General features: G+C 51.3%; 4 protein-coding genes across 4 annotated transcripts; 3 read left to right on the forward strand and 1 right to left on the reverse strand.

The window, feature by feature from the left end:
* Positions 1-103: 103 nt before the first annotated feature.
* SMAC4_02362 (uncharacterized protein) lies at positions 104-1,716 on the forward strand. The gene is made up of 3 exons (XM_066089758.1): positions 104-421; positions 514-582; positions 695-1,716. Exons 1-3 carry the CDS (start codon positions 344-346, stop codon positions 1,247-1,249), a joined length of 702 nt encoding a protein of 233 aa, XP_065947234.1. The 5' UTR covers positions 104-343; the 3' UTR covers positions 1,250-1,716.
* A 45-nt stretch (positions 1,717-1,761) lies between these two features.
* Positions 1,762-2,910, reverse strand: SMAC4_02363 (uncharacterized protein). Its single transcript, XM_003350644.2, has 2 exons — positions 2,608-2,910; positions 1,762-2,538 (listed from the first exon to the last, which is right to left on the reverse strand). The coding sequence occupies exons 1-2, from the start codon at positions 2,818-2,820 to the stop codon at positions 2,341-2,343; spliced, it is 411 nt and encodes a 136-aa protein (XP_003350692.1). The 5' UTR covers positions 2,821-2,910; the 3' UTR covers positions 1,762-2,340.
* Positions 2,911-5,537: 2,627 nt separating this feature from the next.
* On the forward strand, positions 5,538-5,792 carry SMAC4_13846 (uncharacterized protein; the record flags this gene model as incomplete). Its single annotated transcript, XM_066091652.1, has 1 exon — positions 5,538-5,792. One exon carries the CDS (start codon positions 5,538-5,540, stop codon positions 5,790-5,792), a length of 255 nt encoding a protein of 84 aa, XP_065947235.1.
* An 8,050-nt stretch (positions 5,793-13,842) lies between these two features.
* Positions 13,843-17,217, forward strand: SMAC4_02365 (uncharacterized protein). The gene is made up of 2 exons (XM_003350646.2): positions 13,843-15,360; positions 15,438-17,217. The coding sequence occupies exons 1-2, from the start codon at positions 15,209-15,211 to the stop codon at positions 16,888-16,890; spliced, it is 1,605 nt and encodes a 534-aa protein (XP_003350694.1). The 5' UTR covers positions 13,843-15,208; the 3' UTR covers positions 16,891-17,217.
* The last annotated feature ends 2,165 nt before the right edge of the window (positions 17,218-19,382 follow it).

Consider the following 19,382-nt stretch of genomic DNA (forward strand, 5'->3'; position numbering starts at 1 on the left):
TTGGACTCATGACATTCGTGCAGCGATGGAATACCGGCATCTTGAACGAGATCTGCGTACCCCAGATCTTGGTTGCTTCCAGGTTTGGTGTTTCCCCACACGAGGCGAGCCATTGAAGTGAGGGGTTGTAATCGGGATTATCTCCCACCTCCTCGGCTCTTGTCTATCATTGTGTTAAACGCTAGTCTCCTCACGGTTTCTGCCTTTGGTGTCACCATATAATACTTCCTAGGAATCAATTCGTTATCTTCAATCTGTTCTATACCTGTTACTATTTCTACTCCAATCAAATTATCCTCTAGAATAGTCTTCCTTTTTCCGGTCCAACATTTAAATCGACACCATGGTTCCCAAGCCCAAGATCACGCTCTACCTTGATACTGTCAGCCCGTTCGCTTACGAGGCATATCACATCCTCCGGGTACGTATGAACTTGACTGCGAAGTTCACCAACTTACAACACCTTCATACATACCACAAAAAACAATCGCTAACATCTCTTCTCATGAATAGAATGACCCAATCTTCAAGAATGTCGAGATCAAATACGTCCCCATCTTCCTCGGCGGCTTGATGAACAAGGTCTGGTTTCTCCAATTCCCTCCCCCTTCGCCACCATCCATCCATTCATCCATCACACTTATCACGTCAATCGCATCACCACACCTCACTAACGTCACCCAAACAAAAACAGTGCGGCAACACCGCCCCCATCAACATCAAAAACAAAGACAAATGGATCAACATCGAACGTCTCCGCTGGGCCCGCGCCTTCTCCATCCCCATCATCTCCGACATGCCGCCCAACTTCCCGCCCAACACGCTTCCCACCCAGCGCGTCCTCGCCGGCATCGAAGCCTCCTCCTCCTCTCAATCCCAACAATCCCAATCCCAATCAGCCATAATCGCCGCCCTCGACGCTCTCTACAAAGCCTACTGGGTGAACGGCACGCCCGTGCACGAACCCGCGCACCTGCGCTCCGTTCTGGCCTCTCCCCTCGAAGGCGGAGAAGCAGCTGCCGATAAGGTCCTTGCCGCGGCGCAGACGGCGGAGGTTAAGCAGAGGCTGGTGCAGAATACCGATCAGGCATTTGCTGATGGGGCGTTTGGGCTGCCGTGGTTTACGTGCACGAACAGCAAGGGGGAGACGGAGGGGTTTTGGGGGGTTGATCATTTGGGGCAGGTGGTGCAGTTTTTGGGGCTGGATAGGGGGGTTAGTGGGAATGGAGGGTGGAAGTCGGTTTTGTGAGTGGTGAGAAGGGGAGTAGGAGGGGAGGAAGGGAAGGTTGATCGGGAGGGAGAGGTCTGGGATCACAGGACAAGCTGGCAGTAGTGATGAATGATGTAAAGGCAGTGAAGGTATTCCCGAAGACGAGACCTTATCGTGATGCAAAGAGTGTAATCTAGCCAGTGACTCATTCCAAGTCCTTTGTCATCCGCTGTTTATCCAATTGAAGAGTTCCATGAAGGAGTCCACACGTCATCGACCATCTCTGTCGAGTTCATCACGTAAGTGAAATGGTGTTGTTGAACGCACAAGGACTCATGAAGCCGTCACGATCTCCGGGATGAACCATCATCTCCACTATCCCCAACCCTCACATGGTTCGTGCAAGCCATGTCCATCGGGTGGAGCATCTCACGCGCACCACGGTGGACCGACGAAGGACGAACCCTGTCCAAATGTGCGAACGGACGCGTCTCAATATGCGGGCCACAGTGATGTTTAGGTCGAAGTCACGTCGAGTCGCGTGAACATGAACGCAACGCGTTGCCATTTTGTAGTACCACTACGGTTATTCACAGCAATGCTCCATAACGCCTAATCGCTAGCTAAACTCTCATCATATCATTTGCGCTGTTGCTCCGAAACTCCTTTCTCCTCTATCATCAAAGCAGGCTGCAGTTGGTGAGACGGTTGTTGTCAGGAAGAAAAAGAAGAAAAAAGGTAAACGTGCAATGTCTGTCGACAGGGTATCGTTGAATGATCATGAACCAGGCCCTTTATTAGACCAAATCCGCCATCAGCGCTGCCGTACGAAGCCATCCGTCCTTTTGTTCCGGTGTGCTCGCCAGCCGCTGTGCCCGCGTTGTAATGTACAAGCCATCAAGTACTAAGATGAAGAGAGAAAATGTAGTATCATCGCAATCAAGAACGCCGGATTACCCCCCATGTGTTGTGCCGTGAATGAAAATCCATCAACTCAGACGCGCATTCCCAAATGTTGTGCGAAGTGTGACGCGAGAAAAGTTGTCATGACCGCCCCGTGATATAACCCCAGAATTTGACTAGACTACCCCGAAAAAACCAAAGCAAACTACTCCATGTCGAAGAGTCGCTTAGTTGCGCTCACCGCGGAGGCGGCGGGCGAGCTGGATGTCCTTGCTCTGGATGGTGACACGCTTGGCGTGGATGGCGCAGAGGTTGGTATCCTCGAAGAGGGAGACGAGGTAAGACTCGACGGACTCCTGGAGAGCGCCGATAGCAGAGCTCTGGAAGCGGAGGTCGGACTTGAAGTCCTGGGCAATCTCACGGACCTGTGTAGCAACGCGTTAGAAATGTGAGGCCAAGGTGACATTTTGTGGATGATGGCAGTCAAAACTTACGAGACGCTGGAAGGGGAGCTTGCGGATCAGAAGCTCAGTGGACTTCTGGTAACGACGAATCTCACGGAGAGCGACGGTACCGGGCTTATAACGGTGGGGCTTCTTGACACCACCGGTGGAGGGGGCGGACTTGCGGGCAGCCTTGGAAGCGAGCTGCTTGCGGGGAGCCTTGCCACCAGTGGACTTGCGGGCGGTCTGCTTAGTGCGGGCCATTGTGATGGTTGATGTGTGTTGATAAAGTGGTTTTTGATGGATAGGCGATGATTAAGTGATGACCTGCGCTGGTGGTCGAGACTGGTTGATGACTAGAAGTAGAGGCGGGAGTGGAAAGGGGAAAAAGTGGTGGGGGGTGCGAGGTTTATGTATGTGCGGACTGGGGTCAGGTGCTGGCTGATTTGGGTTGAATGGGTGGTGCGGCGCGTTGTGTGTGGCTGCTGCCTTTCGGTTTTTTCGCCTTCCTTGCTAATGCCGCTTTTTGCTGGTTGATTTGCGACTGCCAATTTTTTTTGTTGCGGGCGTGCAAACCGGGGTGTGAACCGGGGTTCGTTTTGCACTGATAACTGCCCTTGTTTTTGCTGGCAAAAGAGCGCTGTTTTGGGCGGGCATTTTGGATCATGCTGCGTCGGCACGGGTTTGCAGAATTATGATTGGTCCAAATTTCCTGACACGACGCACAGGCCACCCCTAAAGCTGGGGTTAGTAACAACCAGCGACTAAGGCAATCTTAGTTCGACCCAGCCGTCCAATTCACTGCGTGTAACAATTCCCGTCTGTGGAATGGGTGAACGGACACAAGGCCGAATCAAAGGTACAAAGGTACATCCCCAACTAACATTCACCCATAGGGCTGGAAAGGTGAAAGCTCCTGAAGGTTCAAGGCTCGCATGCCTGTCACCAGGTCAAGTCCACTTTCTCTGTTGTGCAAGGAATCATATCCAAGGGCCATAGATGCCATTACGTACAGGGAGGACATGAGAGGTTGAAGGTTGAACGACCATGTGAAGCGGATGGGAAAAACGGGCTCATACGACGGGGCGCTTGCTAGAAGGGCCACAAGAGCAGCTGCTTCCTTTGTTCACGATTTTCATTCGAACACAGCGCTGCTCGTTTTCCTCCTGAAAGTCTCTCGACCGTCTGGAACAAGTTCAGTGCCATGTTAATGATGCGCCGTCACAGCTACCATCAAGTCACAATCAAAGCCCGCTTGCAATATAATATCTGGAAGTCTCTCGCGCGCTTTCCCTTGCTCTCTTTTCCGACAGTTATCATGATGGATGGTTTCGTTCCCTCTGTACATGTTTGCTCATAGCAGTCACTTGTCACAGAAAATGGGAGGCAGCCATGGCAGTCCAGATCTGGAATACCATATACTTGGTACACCTTTCTCTTTGTTTCAGAGTAGTACACTCCAAGGTGGAAGGTCAACGCCACAATTCACAAGAGCATGCCTCATCCAGAACTTGATCCCTCCCGTCAGCCCTTTCCAGAAATCCAAATGACTGAAAAAGACTAGGGTATTGGTAGCCGCCACTCTCAGGTCCCGGATGGGTCTCTCCGCAAAAAAAAGACGGCAAGGCTGATGGGACCGGTTGATGCACATGGTACGGTATCCAGAAGGCAAAATAGATGTTCACTGCGGGTCACTTCACTGGTGAAAAAGGTGCGTGAAGACAGCAAAGTGTAAGAAGGCAGATAGGATCACTCGGTAGTGACTGGGCTGTGACGTGAAACTGCTGCCCAGCGAGTTCCAAAGTCGTTGCTGCCCTGCCACTTCACCACTGAGATGCGGTCCCCGGATCTGGATGTGCCACCCGAACGGTACGTACCGATGGCCAATCCCTGTGCTGCTCCGTCGAAAAGAGACGACCCTTGCTCAGCAAGCTAGAGGAAAAAATCCCAATTTGGTTTAGCGACTTTTTATTAGTGTTTACGTTGATGCGCGAGGTGAACCACTCTGGAAATGTAAATCGTGCAGAAATGCTCATTGGTTGTTATTAATTCGAGGTGGGACTGCACGTCTTCACTCTGCGTGTTGTGTCGTCTGCTCCCCTGCAAGGAACGTGCGCCTTGGGACCGCGTCTCCCGAAATCAGCCAAGGGAGTTGACGCAGTTTGCGCAAAGTGGGTCATAAGAGCCTTTCCTGAGCCAATCAACAATAAGATCAGTGATCTGATTTGATTCCCACCGCCCTGCATGCCGCAACCGCGTTCCCGTACTTAAAGTCCGCTCTCTTCCCCGCCTTCTTCCCACCTTCCACGACTTCCAATCTCCCAAACGACCGGCCTTTTTTCAGCCTTACCACCTACCACTTTTCACTTCTCCCCAACACATATCAAAATGACTGGACGTGAGTTACCCCAGATCTTCAACACTGCGCCGGAACATCGCGACTGACTAGTATTTGTCGATTAGGCGGCAAGGGCGGCAAGGGCCTCGGAAAGGGCGGTGCCAAGCGTCATCGCAAGATTCTTCGTGACAACATCCAGGGTATCACCAAGCCCGCTATCCGCCGTCTCGCTCGTCGTGGTGGTGTCAAGCGTATCTCTGCCAGTACGTCATTACCTTCTCGAATCCTTGTATCCCATGCGCAAATAACTAACATGTCAACCTCCAACAGTGATCTACGAGGAGACCCGTGGTGTCCTCAAGACCTTCCTCGAGGGTGTCATCCGTGACGCCGTCACCTACACCGAGCACGCCAAGCGCAAGACCGTCACCTCCCTCGACGTTGTCTACGCTCTCAAGCGCCAGGGCCGTACCCTCTACGGCTTCGGTGGCTAAATGTCTCGCCGTCATTAGCCAGCGTGTCTCTTTCTTTTTCTTCTCTCACCATAACGACGACGCAAATCACAAATCACACGTCTTCTCCCATCACCATCAACACAACCATCATGATGTTTATATACCACTAAAGTCGTCGTCTTTTTATCATGATGATGATGATGATGTCACCACCACTGCTACCACAACACCGGGGCAGCAAACACGACAACAACCCAAGGGGGAGGAAAAGGAGGGCGGTTTATAGTCGGTCCTCACTTTTGCTACCACACAAACTTCCACTTGGTTACAGCGTTCCAATCTCACGAATCTTGTCATTTTCGGGTTTTATCACGCGCAAAGGAGGGGTCTCTTTTTTCTCAACATATGCTCTGTACATCACATCAAGGGGTCATTCACAATAGGGGTGTTACTACTTTTGCAACTTTGTTTTTGAGCGCTTAATTGACACTCAAAACGCCCTCTGGGTTTTCTGGAGGGTGATTTCAAAAATGTTTGACGGTCCTCTCTTGTCTCGTGAAAATACTGTCTGCCATTGATTGCTGTGTCGACGCGTGTCCCCTGTTGGCCTGTAAACCGGGGCGCGTGTTCGTCGCGTCTTGTGGGTTTGTCCCAAGGCTTGGAACCCAAGCGAACTGGGTGGGGTCTTTTTGTTCTTGACTGATAGCTCCATGCACCGTGTCTCTAGCGAATATGCGGCCTCTGTCTTGGAGACTGTTGTGGACAATCCGGCCGGAACTTCCATCGGTGACTCCCATCGACACAATCGACGCTCTCGTCTCGAAAGTCGTTCTATGCACCTGCAAGTATCGGGCGTATGTACCTTCAGGAGTGAAACGAAACTTGGATGACATTACACAGGTTCTATCACAATCCAGCTTCATCCCGTTCATTCTAGGAACATTCATGATCTATCCAAGGCGATAGATAGCCAACCAACCACCTGCACACACCCCCCTCCCTCATCGTGGCAGTGGTGAACTTTCGCTCTTTAACACGTGCCTGACATGACATGGGAACACCGTTGGGGAAATCCCTGGCAGGGGCAGATGGCGGCGGAAAGGGGCGGACATTTGGGTCTGAGCGTAAATGAACTCCGAATCTGTTACCCATCTTCGTCTGAACTTGTGATCGTATTTTACGGTACCGTATAATTCCATGCGCTAGATTTTCAACTTCCAAGGCTGACTGACAGAATCGATGTACGGGATGCCTTAGGGTTTTGGTTTAAGAAATGAATTCGGGGATATGCAATTCCAGAGGTATCTCAAGTATACAGATTATTGCTGATGTATAAGAAAGGTGAAAGTCTAACGCACGGAGTTATACAGTATCTGCATGTGAATTTGTTGGTTCTCCTGCATAGGTATGCTTGAGGTTGCCCTTATGGTGGAATGGGAGAATGTGTCCTTTCTCTTTCTGTCTTCTTCTTTTCGGGTTTTCCTGATACATTTTGTTTTTTTTGGGGGTAAGTTGGTGCGTTTCCCTGCATACATGTTCGTGGGACAGATCGTTCGAATCAATTGTTTGATTGTGTTAGAAAACTAGAATTTTCTTCATCAAGGTCACTTCTTGTTTTAAGATGTTTAAACAGAGTGAAGCATTGGACTACTAATGAAGACCAAAAAAACATGTAGTTCAAATACAAAGTCCTTGAACATATATCTAGGTATTCAAAACCTTTTGTTTTCCCCTGTGACATTTTGTTTGGTGTTCAAAGCATGTTATTTAATGTTATATCTTTTTCTTCTTGTTTTTGGACTTGGCCGTTTTTTATTCCGTTTCGCGGCATATCCAGATTTTGTACCAGTGCTTACCCTTTGGCACGCTGCCATGAATAACCAGACAAACATCACTTATGATGAAATATTCCGCGTAGATCCAAACAACGTAGCATGTTACCATATACACCAATCTAACTCCGTTATGTTTCGATTGTCATGAGTGCCGATTAAATAATTTCCCGGAACCATTCCCAGTGAGGATCTTTCAAAATTTCCATTGTCCCATGAACCCGGAGTCTTCCTCTATGATGTGCTCGTTAGTTCTTCATTGCGGTGTAGTAGCAGTATTTGGGCATTTAGGCAATCAGGTAGATTGGAGAAATGGAATATCATCAGGGAACGATTTTCATAATATGAGCTCAAACTGTCTGCATATCCAATGTCCGTATCCAGTTTAAGCCAATGAAGTCAAGTCGGAGATCTTCCACTCAACTGAGCGAAGTGAGTTCCAAGTTCAGGGTTCCCAACTGGTGATAATCTGACTTGATTGTCATCCCAGTCTGGAGGTCACCAGGATAGGAAGAACAGAGCCAGGCATGTATAGGTTTATGGCATCCAAATGAGCATGCCTCGTGTTTGTCTGGTTGAATTACTCGTGAATATATTTGCTGAGCCTGTTTCAAACGGATCCGAAGAAGGATTTAAAAAATTGACGATGGCTGGTTTTGAACCATGGTCTGGGAGCTTCAGACGACGGCTGCAGCAATGCTGATTACTGACCTCACCGGACCGTGGCAGTTCTCTTGGTCTCTCCAAACTTCGTGTAAATTTACTGCCTCAAGTCTAGAATCGCCGGGCAAGAGGCAAACGAAGACCTCAGAAAGAAAAAGAAACGATAGCCATAAGGAACACAAATTTGCCCGCTGTCCGTAGCGTAGCTTGTGTATCTTGTTGTCCTTCTCCATGTGTCCAGGGGAGTATTGTTCGAGAGAGGCTTTACGTAAATTCCAGTTGCAATGATCCTAAATCCCCAAGCTTTTGAACGAGCGCCGTCGCCATCTGAAACATGTGGGCTCAGCCATTGTTGATGCGGCGCTTGTCCAGCAAGCAGTTCCCATCCGCGCACATGATAGTTGATCAACAACTCAGTTCTGTTTTCAGTTGAAGTCAAAGCTCGTCAATATAGTTCTGATGGTCCACAGCCTTACCCACAGGTAATACCGCCAGGTGATAATCCAAATGGGCGAAGATCACGATATGCAAAGATGTTGACGATCCGATGATGGGTTAGGGCGTTGCCTGCGGAAACAACTTACCTGGAGCCTATCACGCTCCTGATCCTTTGTCCTGCTCATCCACAAAACATTCCAGAGCTGACAGACGAACTCTCGCCTTCTCCAATAAGAGCGGGATGGGCGTGGAAGGTCAACAAGGCGGGTCTGGTATACCGGGGGCATTGTACTGCCATCAAACGTTCAAGTCATGGAGACAACAAGCATGATGCAGCGGATCCGTGAGCTTAACCACTTGATCAAACCCAGCTTCACCTTGCCCTTCCTTGACTCATTGAGACCCTTTTTTGCCGCCTCCTTCATCCATGCTTTGTCTCCTCTCACAGGGTAAAAATAAGCATAAACAGCGGGACGGAGGAGGGGAAGGGGACGGGACGGAATGAAAGAGACAAGGAAGGGGGGGGGGGGGGGGGGGGGGGGGGGGGGTGGGAAGAGGATGTCAGGTGATGCTCGCGCTCGCTCGTATCGTCCTCCATCCGGTGCCTTCTTTTCGTGGGGTTCTTTTCGCGGGGTCGGAGTCTGGGGATCCGGGGATATCCGTCCCCAGACTTGAAGCATGTTCCGGGCCCGACAACCTGGATATGGTCTCGGAAGGGTTCCTGGCGGTTGGTCGTGAGGCAGGCCGAAGTACAAAAAACGTGACGCATACCTAGATCGTGGTCGTGATTAATATCTCGAGACCATCCTTCCGTCGTTGTTCCTTGGACGTGAAAGAGAGCGATGGCTCGACAGTCTGGGTGCTCCACTGGGCTGAATTTCGAATCCAGTACGCCGTGATTTATTGTCTTGGCAGACTAATTTCCCAGTATGCGCCGATGACCTTTTCCAAAGCTATTTCGGAGCCCAGGCGTTCCAGGTTGCCGACCACACTTTGAAGAAGAGAACGACCGGACCGGACTCACTTGAGTTCCGGTTCCTTCAGCTTCTTTTCTCTCTCTCTAAATTTTTTTTTTTTTTTTCAAATTTTTTTTTCTTCAAGCACCGATTCCATGCTTCCCAATGGGGGTTGTGATTCAGCATCGGACCATAGCAAATGGAAGCGGCGCCGATATCGGACGTACGAACTTGCAATTAAGTCAAACTTGACTCGTGTTTTTTTGGTGGAAAATCAAATGCCCAAACCTTGCGTTTTTCGGAGTTGTTGCGCAGCAACAATCGACGTTTTACCTGTATCTCTGCGTTAACAAAAAGTGAAGGAAAAAAAGGACACATTTTGAGAACGTTAGGATGTCGTTGATACTCACGCCGGTGGTTTGCTCCGAACAATCACCGGAGCCCCGAAACCCAGCCGACGCCGTTGAGATCCTGGTTCTGGCAACATGTTTCATCATCAGAACCAAGCAAGTGCGAAGGGGTACTCTCCTGATTCTTGGATTCTGGGGACTCCGTGGGGATGCCGTGTGTTGCAGCACAGACTGCACGATGCACAGCACGCACACCATAGACAAACTGGCGGCCACACGTGGCAGATCTCAGTTTTGTTTTTGACGAGGCCCGGTCTGAGACGCACGCAAGCCCCAACTGAACCCCCGACGTGACTTTGGGTGCGTGGCAGTGTGCAGTCCGTTCGGGGGGTGTGAGGCGCAGGTGCTCCGCATTTTTGGTGCAGAGGCGAGGAAAATGGCACACACCCTCCAGCTTGTGTGACGAAAGTGACCCTCATCACGCGCGCGTGCGTGTCGCCGAATCGTGGAGAAGGGCCCGGGGAAGGGCACGGAGGTGGTGGGCGGCGGGCGGCAGCCGGCAGCAACAAGGGAGGGAGGGCCGCCCCTCTGAAATTCCCCCATACCTTCTTCACGCGTGTTTTTTGGCTGGAAAACGGCGCAAAAGAACCCACTTTCTCCCCTCGTTTTCGCTTTCCCCGCGCAATGGTCCAAAGTGGACACGGGCCAGCGGTACATCGTGCCAATTCCAAGGTTGCGGGTGAAGTTCGCGGGGTACCAAAAACAGAAAGTTGGAAGCGTGAAATGCTGTGAGAGTTGAGGATGATGCAAAGAAGAGGTTGTGATTGCAAGCCAGAAAATGATTGAATGAGTGTGCGACTCGCGTGCAAATGACGTTGGAGTCCACAGCAGAGCCTCAATTTACTTTTCACAAGGAAATTGCTTCCCTTTTCTTCGATCTGGGCTCTTGGAAGATGCTCACGAGACCACGTTCCGGTTAAATGCTTCTATTTATCCAAAATACCCAGCCAATCAGAGCACAGCTAGCTGTTTATCCTACAGCCGACTCGGTAACAGCTACGCACTCTTCCTCGGTCCGTGACATTGTCGTGCCTGGAACACTCAATAGTATAAGTGATTGCAATGCCCTATTTCGCGTGAAGCAGTGACACCCGGGGAAGTGATGCTCGTTGAGCCCGTCAAAATCGCAAAAGTCGCAGTCGCAACATGGAAGGAATGACGAAAAACGCACGAGCCAATCGCCAACGACTCTGAAGGTGAACCACGAATACACTCGCATTCTCTCCGCGCCCAGCTTCCCCAACATCCCGCAGCGATCCAAGAGGCCCCTTTGGGCTTCTCGAACACCCCGTTCTCCGGCTCCAACGCATCTCCAGTACTCCAGCTCGAGCTCCAGCACTCCAGGTCCGAGAATCTCACCACTCCCCATCGCATCCCCATATTGCTGCCGACTCCGTATCTTGAGCTACCCCCTGAGCCCGGAGCAGAAACAGACAATCCCCCACAACCCAAAGGTCCGAAAAGAAAAGGGGGTGCGACGACGCAAACGGTACATCACACCCAGCAGCAGCACAGCGCAGTCCGGTTAGCGGCCCTCGCCCTTTCCCCCGATCACCGAGGCACAACAATTCCCGAGCCGGCGGAGGTACGACGACACGATTCCATTGGGTCTCCGCACTCCGGGGCGTTGAGAGAAATTTTGGTATGGTCAGGCGGATGGTGGACGGGCGTCAGCACAGTTCAAAAAAGAGACACCACATCGGCGGCGAAATCGAGAAACCCCCCCGGCAAGGCACTCCGTTTTTGCGTTTTTTTCGACGACGAGGTGGTGGATGTTCCGAGGCTGCGACTTTCCACTGGGAGACTGTCAAGTCCACAATGCTCACGGAACTCTTCGGTGTTCTTGATTTTGGGAGTGTTGGCACTGAAGACGGGCCGATAAGGGTCTCCAATCGATGGAGCCTCGGTCTCCACCGATGGAGCGCAGAGCTTAGTGAGCTCAGGCCATGTTGTTTTGCAAAAAGTCAGCAGGAGACGAACAGAATGAAGGGAAAGGATTTCGCGGCAAAAAGTCTTGTCGAGAAAGCAGAGCCCAAAGCAAGTGCACGGCGGCTGTCCAAGTTCTCGGTATGGAAATGTCGAATTGGGCGTCTGTTTTTGCCTCCTTCGATGCGGTTTCCAGATGTTTGTCAGCCGCTTCGAAACAGCCGCGAAAACGACAGCAAAGTTGCTGCCCCTTGACGAATGCGAGCTTCATGATTGGATAGGAATCCGGACGTTCCCACTTTTCCAATGGCCAGCCGATCTTGGGTGATCTCCCCCTGGCAATCCGGCACTTTGCGCGGGAATAGCGATACGGCTTGACCGATTGTTGACCGGCAGTGGTAAGATCACCGTCATGCCACCATCTTTACAACTGACCGGCAACGGCGCCGACCGGCACTGCAAGTGCGTTACTGCCCAGGCTCGGGAAAGTCACCTCTCCCGAGCAAGTTGCAATCGCTTGTGGCTGATCACGGTCACAATCCAGTGGCAGGAGTCCAGATGCTCTGTGGGAAGATGATTTTCAAATGCATTGCAACAGCTAGGCGAGTATGCCAAAAGGTCAGCACTGCAGCGCAGGCAGGATACCATGGCTTGGACGGTGTTTTGGCGGGCCTTCTATGATGAGATGGAGCCATTGTACTGCTTTGCATTTTTGATGGAAGGAAGACGGCCCTTTTTTCAATTAGTTTGGCCATGGTCATGGTGGTCGGTTGGAAACGGTCTGGTTTTGCGATCCACCATTCCACAATAACTGACCGTCTTGTTACCGTACGTTGTATTACGAAGGACCAGACTGGACACGAGACCGTACCGAATTTTCTTAACTGTATTCAGTCCGGCATCATGGCACAACGTCGGGTCGGCAGTAACTCGAAGCGAGTGTCTTGAGTGCCACGGCACATGGCGTCGTTGGATCCCCGGGGGGTTTGTTGATGGAAGCCCAGTGTTAGCGAGTTAGCCCCCGTATGACAAACGCACCAGACAACGTGTTCAAGGTGCTACAGTCTCGCTCTGAGGCAGTTTAGAGTAACCTCAACCTTCAAATTTCACCATTTCAGTAGTATCTGCATTTGAAAACTTGGTGGTTTTTCTCGTCCAGCTTGCAACCCTGGCTGGTGGCCCTGACACCGACGTCTGACCGTGTGAACCAAGCTGAAGACCGAACCCATATCTCTGGAAACGGTGTATCCTCGGTATCCTCTCGTCCCTGCTCCATGAACTGGGTGCGATACAGGGCTTTAATTTGGCCGAACTGTAATTGACGCAACCGTTTATTTTGCATGCTGGTGGAAACTACCACGGTCAGAGGGATTTCGATGGCCCGTTTCTGTAAGATCCAGGACGAGCAGTAAGTTCAGATATCTTCAAAGTGGAATAGGTTTCTTTTGTAGATGTGCCTAGCGGAGATAGCCCCATCCGGGATCTTGCAAGTGCAGGTGGGTAAGGCCCAATGCGACCGGAGATTGGATGAGGTTCAGCAGGATCTGTTCATCTTTTCGGATTGTTGTGCCGGGACTCTAGTGTACGATTCAACGTCACTGGTCCCTTTTTTTCCAAAGTTGAAGCCCAGCGAACTGAAGGAACCGTGGCCCCTTACAGCAGTTCGCAGTCAAAATCATCGGTTCTTCTGGGGGGTTCTGCCATTTTGAAGCGTAAAAAGGGCCGCTTTGTAACACTTCACGAGGTTGTGGCGATCATTCACGGGATGAAGTTTCTTTTGGGTTGGAGCTGTGCCCCCTGAACGTTTTAGCGCCGCGGCAGGCCGCTCAGTAGCGGTTGACGTCTTGGCCCTCGTTGGATGTTTCTGCTTTTCAAGGGTGAGAGGAGCCGCATCTCGGCACATACCCGCTCTGTTTGGTTGCAGTACCTTTTGCCAAGGCCTTAGGGTCCGCTCATGAACTCGAGGGTTGTCGACGTCATCCCAGAACTGCAACTGCAAAAGCTCTGGAAGAAACGTTGGCGGGCGAAAAAGTCCAAGCCAGGGCGTACCTTACCTACCTTTACCTGCACATACCGGCGACCAGGGATTGTACCCTTTGAGCATGAATGACGGCACTAGACTTCTTGCAGCTCCGTAACATTGAATGTCCTCAACGGGCGTCCGAACGGGGCGTCTGATTTTGATGGTGAGCACTCCTTCCCACATTGCTCATGGCAGCACTCTCGCTCTGCAGTGGACTGAATCTGGCCCAGACCCCCCTCACATTTCCTCTCCGAAAAAGAAAAAAAAAAGCATCAGATGCATGAGGCATCGGGCAAGCTGCTTGTTCACGCCAGATGACCATCACGGTTTTATTCTGCAGTAACCTGCCGAACTGCGGTATCTCACCAGATGCCTTGTGTTGGTACAACAAACTGAAGGTTCACGCCCGGAATAACATGTGGCAACTGCACCAACCGCTTTGTACCGCGCTTTGCGATTCGTTGGTGGCGTGCTCCTTTTGGTGGCACTTGCGCTTTGGCCTCAATCAGGAAAGAGGAGGCATGCAAGTGCAACACCAACAAAGAGTAGGTACCTGCCTCACCTTATTACGCTCTGAACGTTTCAAGCGAGGTTCGGCGCTGGTTGAGAAATTGGACCACAGTCACTCCAACGGGCTGACAGAGTTCAATCAAGGGGAAAGGGGGACTGGTAGCCCTTGAGAACATGTCTTCCTCCCCAAGACAGTCGAAGGGAAGCCTTGCGTTTAAGGAAACAGCAGTCGGGCCGTCCGTCTACCCCATGGAAACGGAAGGGCCGAGACGGGAACCGCAGCACTTTTCACGTCACGGTCATGTAACAGCTTAACGGTGCCCGATCCCCGGTCCTTTCGGCTCCCTCTGGGGGAGTGTGCAGAAGAGTTTTTAGCGTAATGTGGGCAAAAGGTACGGGGATATCTCCAGACGGGCGAGATGTGGGAGCAAGCTGGAGAGATGGTACCTTCTCCGTAACTTTGTGCATTGCATCAGCATCCCCAGTCGACCACCCCGCGCCCACCTCCCGCACCCACAAGCACCCCGTTCTTTGGGAGACGTTGGAGATGCACACCCCCCTCTCCTTCCCCCCGTCCAGGCTGCTCGCGACCCGACATATGTCGATGGGGTCTGGTCTTCTGCCATAGGTACCTCTGTACCTTCCCTGCTTCCTTTAACCTCGATCGCCCTTTCCTAGGACATGCATGCGTGGGTCGGCTCCGATGGATCCCCAGCTTCTAGGTCATTTCCAATTCACCGACTCGCAGCTGCTTCTTTTCCCCGGTTTAAGCATCCAACAATTGGGGCCCCGATGGCAACTCGAGACACATAAATGAAAGGCCCAATCCGCACTTCTACTTCTTTTTAAATCCCCTCTCGTGTTCTTTCGAGTCTCCATTCTTCCAACATCTTCCACTCCTCCATCAAAACCTTCAAAAGGTTTCACACTCCTGCCGTCAACCATCTACTATACACTGTCTGGTCGTTGGAGTGTGTCGATATTTGATCTGCTATCCCATCTACTACCACTCGCTGTTCTCAGCCACCGTTCTCCACCCAACAGAGATCTCGAACAACGGATGAAAGATTCGAGGATATAAATACAACTACGATCACAACGATGGGTCTCTTCTCGAAAAAGTCGGCTGCGCCTGCGCCGCGAGTTCAAACACAAAATGAGATCGACCTCGCTGCTGAGCAGAAGGTCACTTTCCGTGCCGTCTTTCTTGGTGTCGTCGCCTCTGTAGGTGGCTTCATGTTTGGCTACGTCAGGTACGTTTCCCCTTTCCCTTGTACCCCTGTTGCCCCATCACCATGGTACATGGTTGCTGATCATTTATGGACAACAGTGGTCAAATTTCCGGTTTCTTCGATATGCCAGACTTCGGTCGCCGGTTTAGCAACTACCACGACGGGAACGGCTATGTCTTCGAAGCCTACCGACAAGGTGTCATCGTCGCGCTGCTTCCTGCTGGTGCCCTTCTGGGCTCGCTTGTTGCTGGCAAGATTGCCGATTCCCTTGGTCGCCGTATCGCCATCTCTGCGTCCGCCCTTTTCTCCTGCATCGGAACAATCATTGAGATCACCTCTACCTCGGAATGGGCCCAGTTTGCGGTCGGTCGTCTTGTCACTGGTGTTGGTATCGGTGCCCTGTCCGTCGTCGTCCCCATGTACCAGTCCGAGTCTGCTCCCGCCATTCTCCGTGGTATCCTTGTCTCGTGCTACCAGCTCTTCATCACTCTCGGTATCTGGACTGCTGAGATGATCAACTACGGTACTCACGACCTTACCAACTCTGGCTCTTGGCGTATTCCCAACGGTATCTCCTTCCTCTGGGCCTTGGTTCTGGGTGGCGGAATATTGTTCCTTCCCGAGTCTCCCCGTTACGCCTACCGTGTTGGTCGCGTTGACGAGGCCCGCAACACCATTGCTCGCCTTGCCGGTCTCGAGCCCACCGCCCGCTCCGTCAACATCCAGATCGATGAGATTCGTATCAAGCTCGAGGAGGAGAAGGCTGGTGCCGACACCAAGTGGTACGAGATCTTCGGAAAGTCTCTGCTGCGCCGTACCCTCATTGGCATCATCCTTCAGTCTGGCCAGCAACTTACTGGTGCCAACTTCTTCTTCTACTACGGAACCACCATTTTCAAGGCCACCGGTTTGGAAGACTCTTACGTTACCCAAATTATTCTCGGTTCCGTCAACGTTGGATGCACTGTCGCCGGTCTCTGGGTCGTCAAGAATGTTGGCCGCCGCAAGGCTCTCATCGCTGGTGCCCTGTGGATGACCATGTGCTTCCTGATCTACTCTTTCGTCGGAAGATTTGTGCTTGACCCCGTCAACCCCGCCAGCACCCCCGAGGCCGGCAACGTCCTTATTGTCTTCTCGTGCTTCTTCATCGTCGCCTTCGCCACCACTTGGGGTCCTCTTGTCTGGGCTGTCGTTGCCGAGCTCTACCCTGCTCGCTACCGCGCTCCTGCCATGGCCCTGGCCACCTCTTCCAACTGGATGTGGAACTTCCTCATGTCCCTCTTCACGCGTCCCATCACTGACTCCATTGGCTACTTCTACGGCCTGGTGTTCGCCGGATGCTGCCTTGCCCTCGCTGCTTTCGTTTGGCTCTTTGTGATCGAGTCCAAGGATCGCACTCTTGAGGAGATTGAGACGATGTACGAGCAGAAGGTCAGCCCTAGGCACTCAAGCCGCTGGCAGGCTGGTGGCCAGATGGGCCAGCGTGATCACGAGGAGAAGCCTGAGATTCACAGTGGATCTGCGACGACCTCAACCCACGGCGACGCTTAGAATGCGTCCAAGAGGAACGGTTCTCGCTCTGATGCGACCCCAGAGGTCGTGAGAGTCGAATAGGGAAAAAAAAATGATGACTAGACACGCACGAAAAAGTAATGCAGTGGTCAGTCATGCTAATGGGGTTTGAAAGGATAATGAACTGCATGGCTTAGTTGTGGTAATGAGATTTGAAAGGATGATGAAATGTATAGTTATTCGCGGTAATTGGAGTTTTTCAAAGGGGTCTATGGAATAGACTTTGTATTCTTGATAGCACACATACAATAGATCTTGATGTGTACGCTTACATTCAGCCCCACTACATCTTGGCTCTGCTCGTGAACTGTATTATGAAATGTTATTCATCTGGAGATGCCAACCGGAAATCGACGAGTTTAAGCCTGCCCTTTCAGCGAACCGGGCGTATTACTGGCTCTCGGAATATTCACTCGTTGTGTGGCCCCAAAGCAACACCCCGAGACTACGCAGTCGCCGACTTGGCATATCTCATTTACCGCCGCAAGGCAATTATCGGCCTTACTGTCATTATCCTTTGGACTCAAGTAAGCACAGAGCCGGACACTTACCTTATCCAATCTGCGACTCAGACCATGGAAAGAAGCAGAGAGAAGGGTGAAAGTGTCTGTCATGTCTGCAAGTGACAATTCACACAGAGTCTCGAGACTCAGGAGATGATGGTTCGGAAGAGGAGGACGGAGATTATTGAGGGGTTGATTACAAAAGGGCTCGGGGAGACGAAAAAAAAAAAAAAAAAAAAAAAAAAAAGCGACCAGACGCAGTTGGACTTAGCTGATTGTTTTCTACCTCTTGTTAGTTTTCCACTGCCGCTCTTTTCTTGGTTACTGTTTTTACCATCATAGCCTTTGCCCGGGCCCAGGAAAGAGGGGCAGCTCTCATGTCGGATGTTAGGGTGGTGATGTAGGAGAGAAAGAAGTTGCGTCGAGGATAAAACTCCTTTGCATGCTATACTCTTTGGGACTCACTCTCCCTCGAGATAAGAGTTGGAAGAGTATAGGATGGTCGCTGAACGGCTTGGAGTGCTCTCAAGCGGCTGCCCGTGTCCGATCTCGTGGCGGAGCGGCTCTTGGTACCCCTTTTTGCTGAAATCAGAGGCAGTGCCCGGAAAGAGAGGCCGGCGATGATTTGGCGCGTCTCACGGTCGTCTGGTTCCAAAGGTCCAATTACGGTGAGTGTCTTCAGATTTTGGTCACCGACTCGCTGAACTGTTGGTGTTGACGCTCCATTACTTCAAAAAAAGAGTCGGTGTTTAGGCCGTCGGACGAGGCAGTTTTTCATGTATCTCCGGCTACCTAGCTGCTATGTTGATTCTGTGGTCAACCGCGACAGTAGTTAGAAACGAGGTCCCGATTTAGATAAGATAGTCACGGAAAACGTACTGAGCTTTCGGTCAGAGAGGTAAGGTCCAGTTTGGAACAAGGAGGGTTTGAAGGCATCCTAGCGCGTCAGTTCGCGTTCGTTCATATGTGATGGAGGAAGTGTTACGCTTGATGAATGGCGAGTGATACATATGACAGGGGGCCTGAGGTTCTAGACACGATGGTAGGTAGTTGTCCGATCATTCGTAGGGCTAAAGACAACAAGCGCGGAAATTGCCTATCAGCGGAGCATGCGTGAGAGCGCGTTGTGAGCTGGGCGCGATAGAGAACTTTTGTTTTACTTTTTGAAGTGAAGTGAGATGAAGCTATAGCTGGACAATACTTACAGTAATATTTTACCTTCATTGTTTTATTTGACCTCAGATCATGGCTCCTTGGCGGCGGGGGTTCCGAGCAAACGTCAGAATGGACGTGGTTCTGACGTTGCAAAGCGCAAAACAAAGGTGAGGGATTAGGTAGAGCTGTATGTACGCCGGAGGGAACAGTGTACTCCGAACTTCGTGAGACTGTTGTTATTAATGGCGGTGAGAATAACAACTCGGATCCTCCGTGAGGAATCAAAAAGTTGTGAGAGGAAGTCGTGTTAAGGTGATGTTGTGAGACGTGAAGCTGTCCCTGTGGAAGGGAACGGGAAGAGAGAAAGGAGGGGCATCATCCGCGATCCCGCCGGGGGTAAAGCGTCCGAGTATGGCAAGTACCAGGAGGATTTGCTATATCCTCTTGGCAACTTGTCTGTTTCACACAAGGAGATAATTGGCGGGCGAATGGCGCCTGGTAATGAGGTTGAGTTAAGGTGAGCTGACGAGGTACTTTTGAGCCCCGGTCCCGGTACCTGACGACAACCTCCACTCCGCTTTCGGAAGCGGGAAGGAGCTTCAATGGATCCGCTCTATTTTTTGGATGATGCTTGTTTGGAGAATTGAGTCACGGCGACCGCAACCGCACAGCAGGAGACTCGGAACAGCGCACAGCTTCCCTTCCGGCCTCCTTCTCCAGCTTCCACTTTCTTTGCGTTGTTGTCTTTTCCCCCTCACCACCAAGTCCAAGCTCCTGTATGCGGGAGATATCTTGATACACAATCTTTCCACA

The sequence above is a fragment of the Sordaria macrospora genome, chromosome 5, assembly GCF_033870435.1.
Source record: "Sordaria macrospora chromosome 5, complete sequence".
Classification (NCBI taxonomy): domain Eukaryota; kingdom Fungi; phylum Ascomycota; class Sordariomycetes; order Sordariales; family Sordariaceae; genus Sordaria; species Sordaria macrospora.

Excerpts from the sequence above, each read along its gene's own strand:
- SMAC4_02362 (XM_066089758.1), top strand. The coding sequence starts at position 344 with ATGGTTCCCAAGCCCAAGATCACGCTCTACCTTGATACTGTCAGCCCG. Across the intron at positions 422-513 it reads AGGCATATCACATCCTCCGG|AATGACCCAATCTTCAAGAA; the intron begins GTACGTATGAAC and ends TCTCATGAATAG. Across the intron at positions 583-694 it reads TCGGCGGCTTGATGAACAAG|TGCGGCAACACCGCCCCCAT; the intron begins GTCTGGTTTCTC and ends AAACAAAAACAG.
- SMAC4_02363 (XM_003350644.2), bottom strand. The coding sequence starts at position 2,820 with ATGGCCCGCACTAAGCAGACCGCCCGCAAGTCCACTGGTGGCAAGGCT. Across the intron at positions 2,539-2,607 it reads AGCTCCCCTTCCAGCGTCTC|GTCCGTGAGATTGCCCAGGA; the intron begins GTAAGTTTTGAC and ends GTTGCTACACAG.
- SMAC4_02365 (XM_003350646.2), top strand. The coding sequence starts at position 15,209 with ATGGGTCTCTTCTCGAAAAAGTCGGCTGCGCCTGCGCCGCGAGTTCAA. Across the intron at positions 15,361-15,437 it reads TTCATGTTTGGCTACGTCAG|TGGTCAAATTTCCGGTTTCT; the intron begins GTACGTTTCCCC and ends TATGGACAACAG.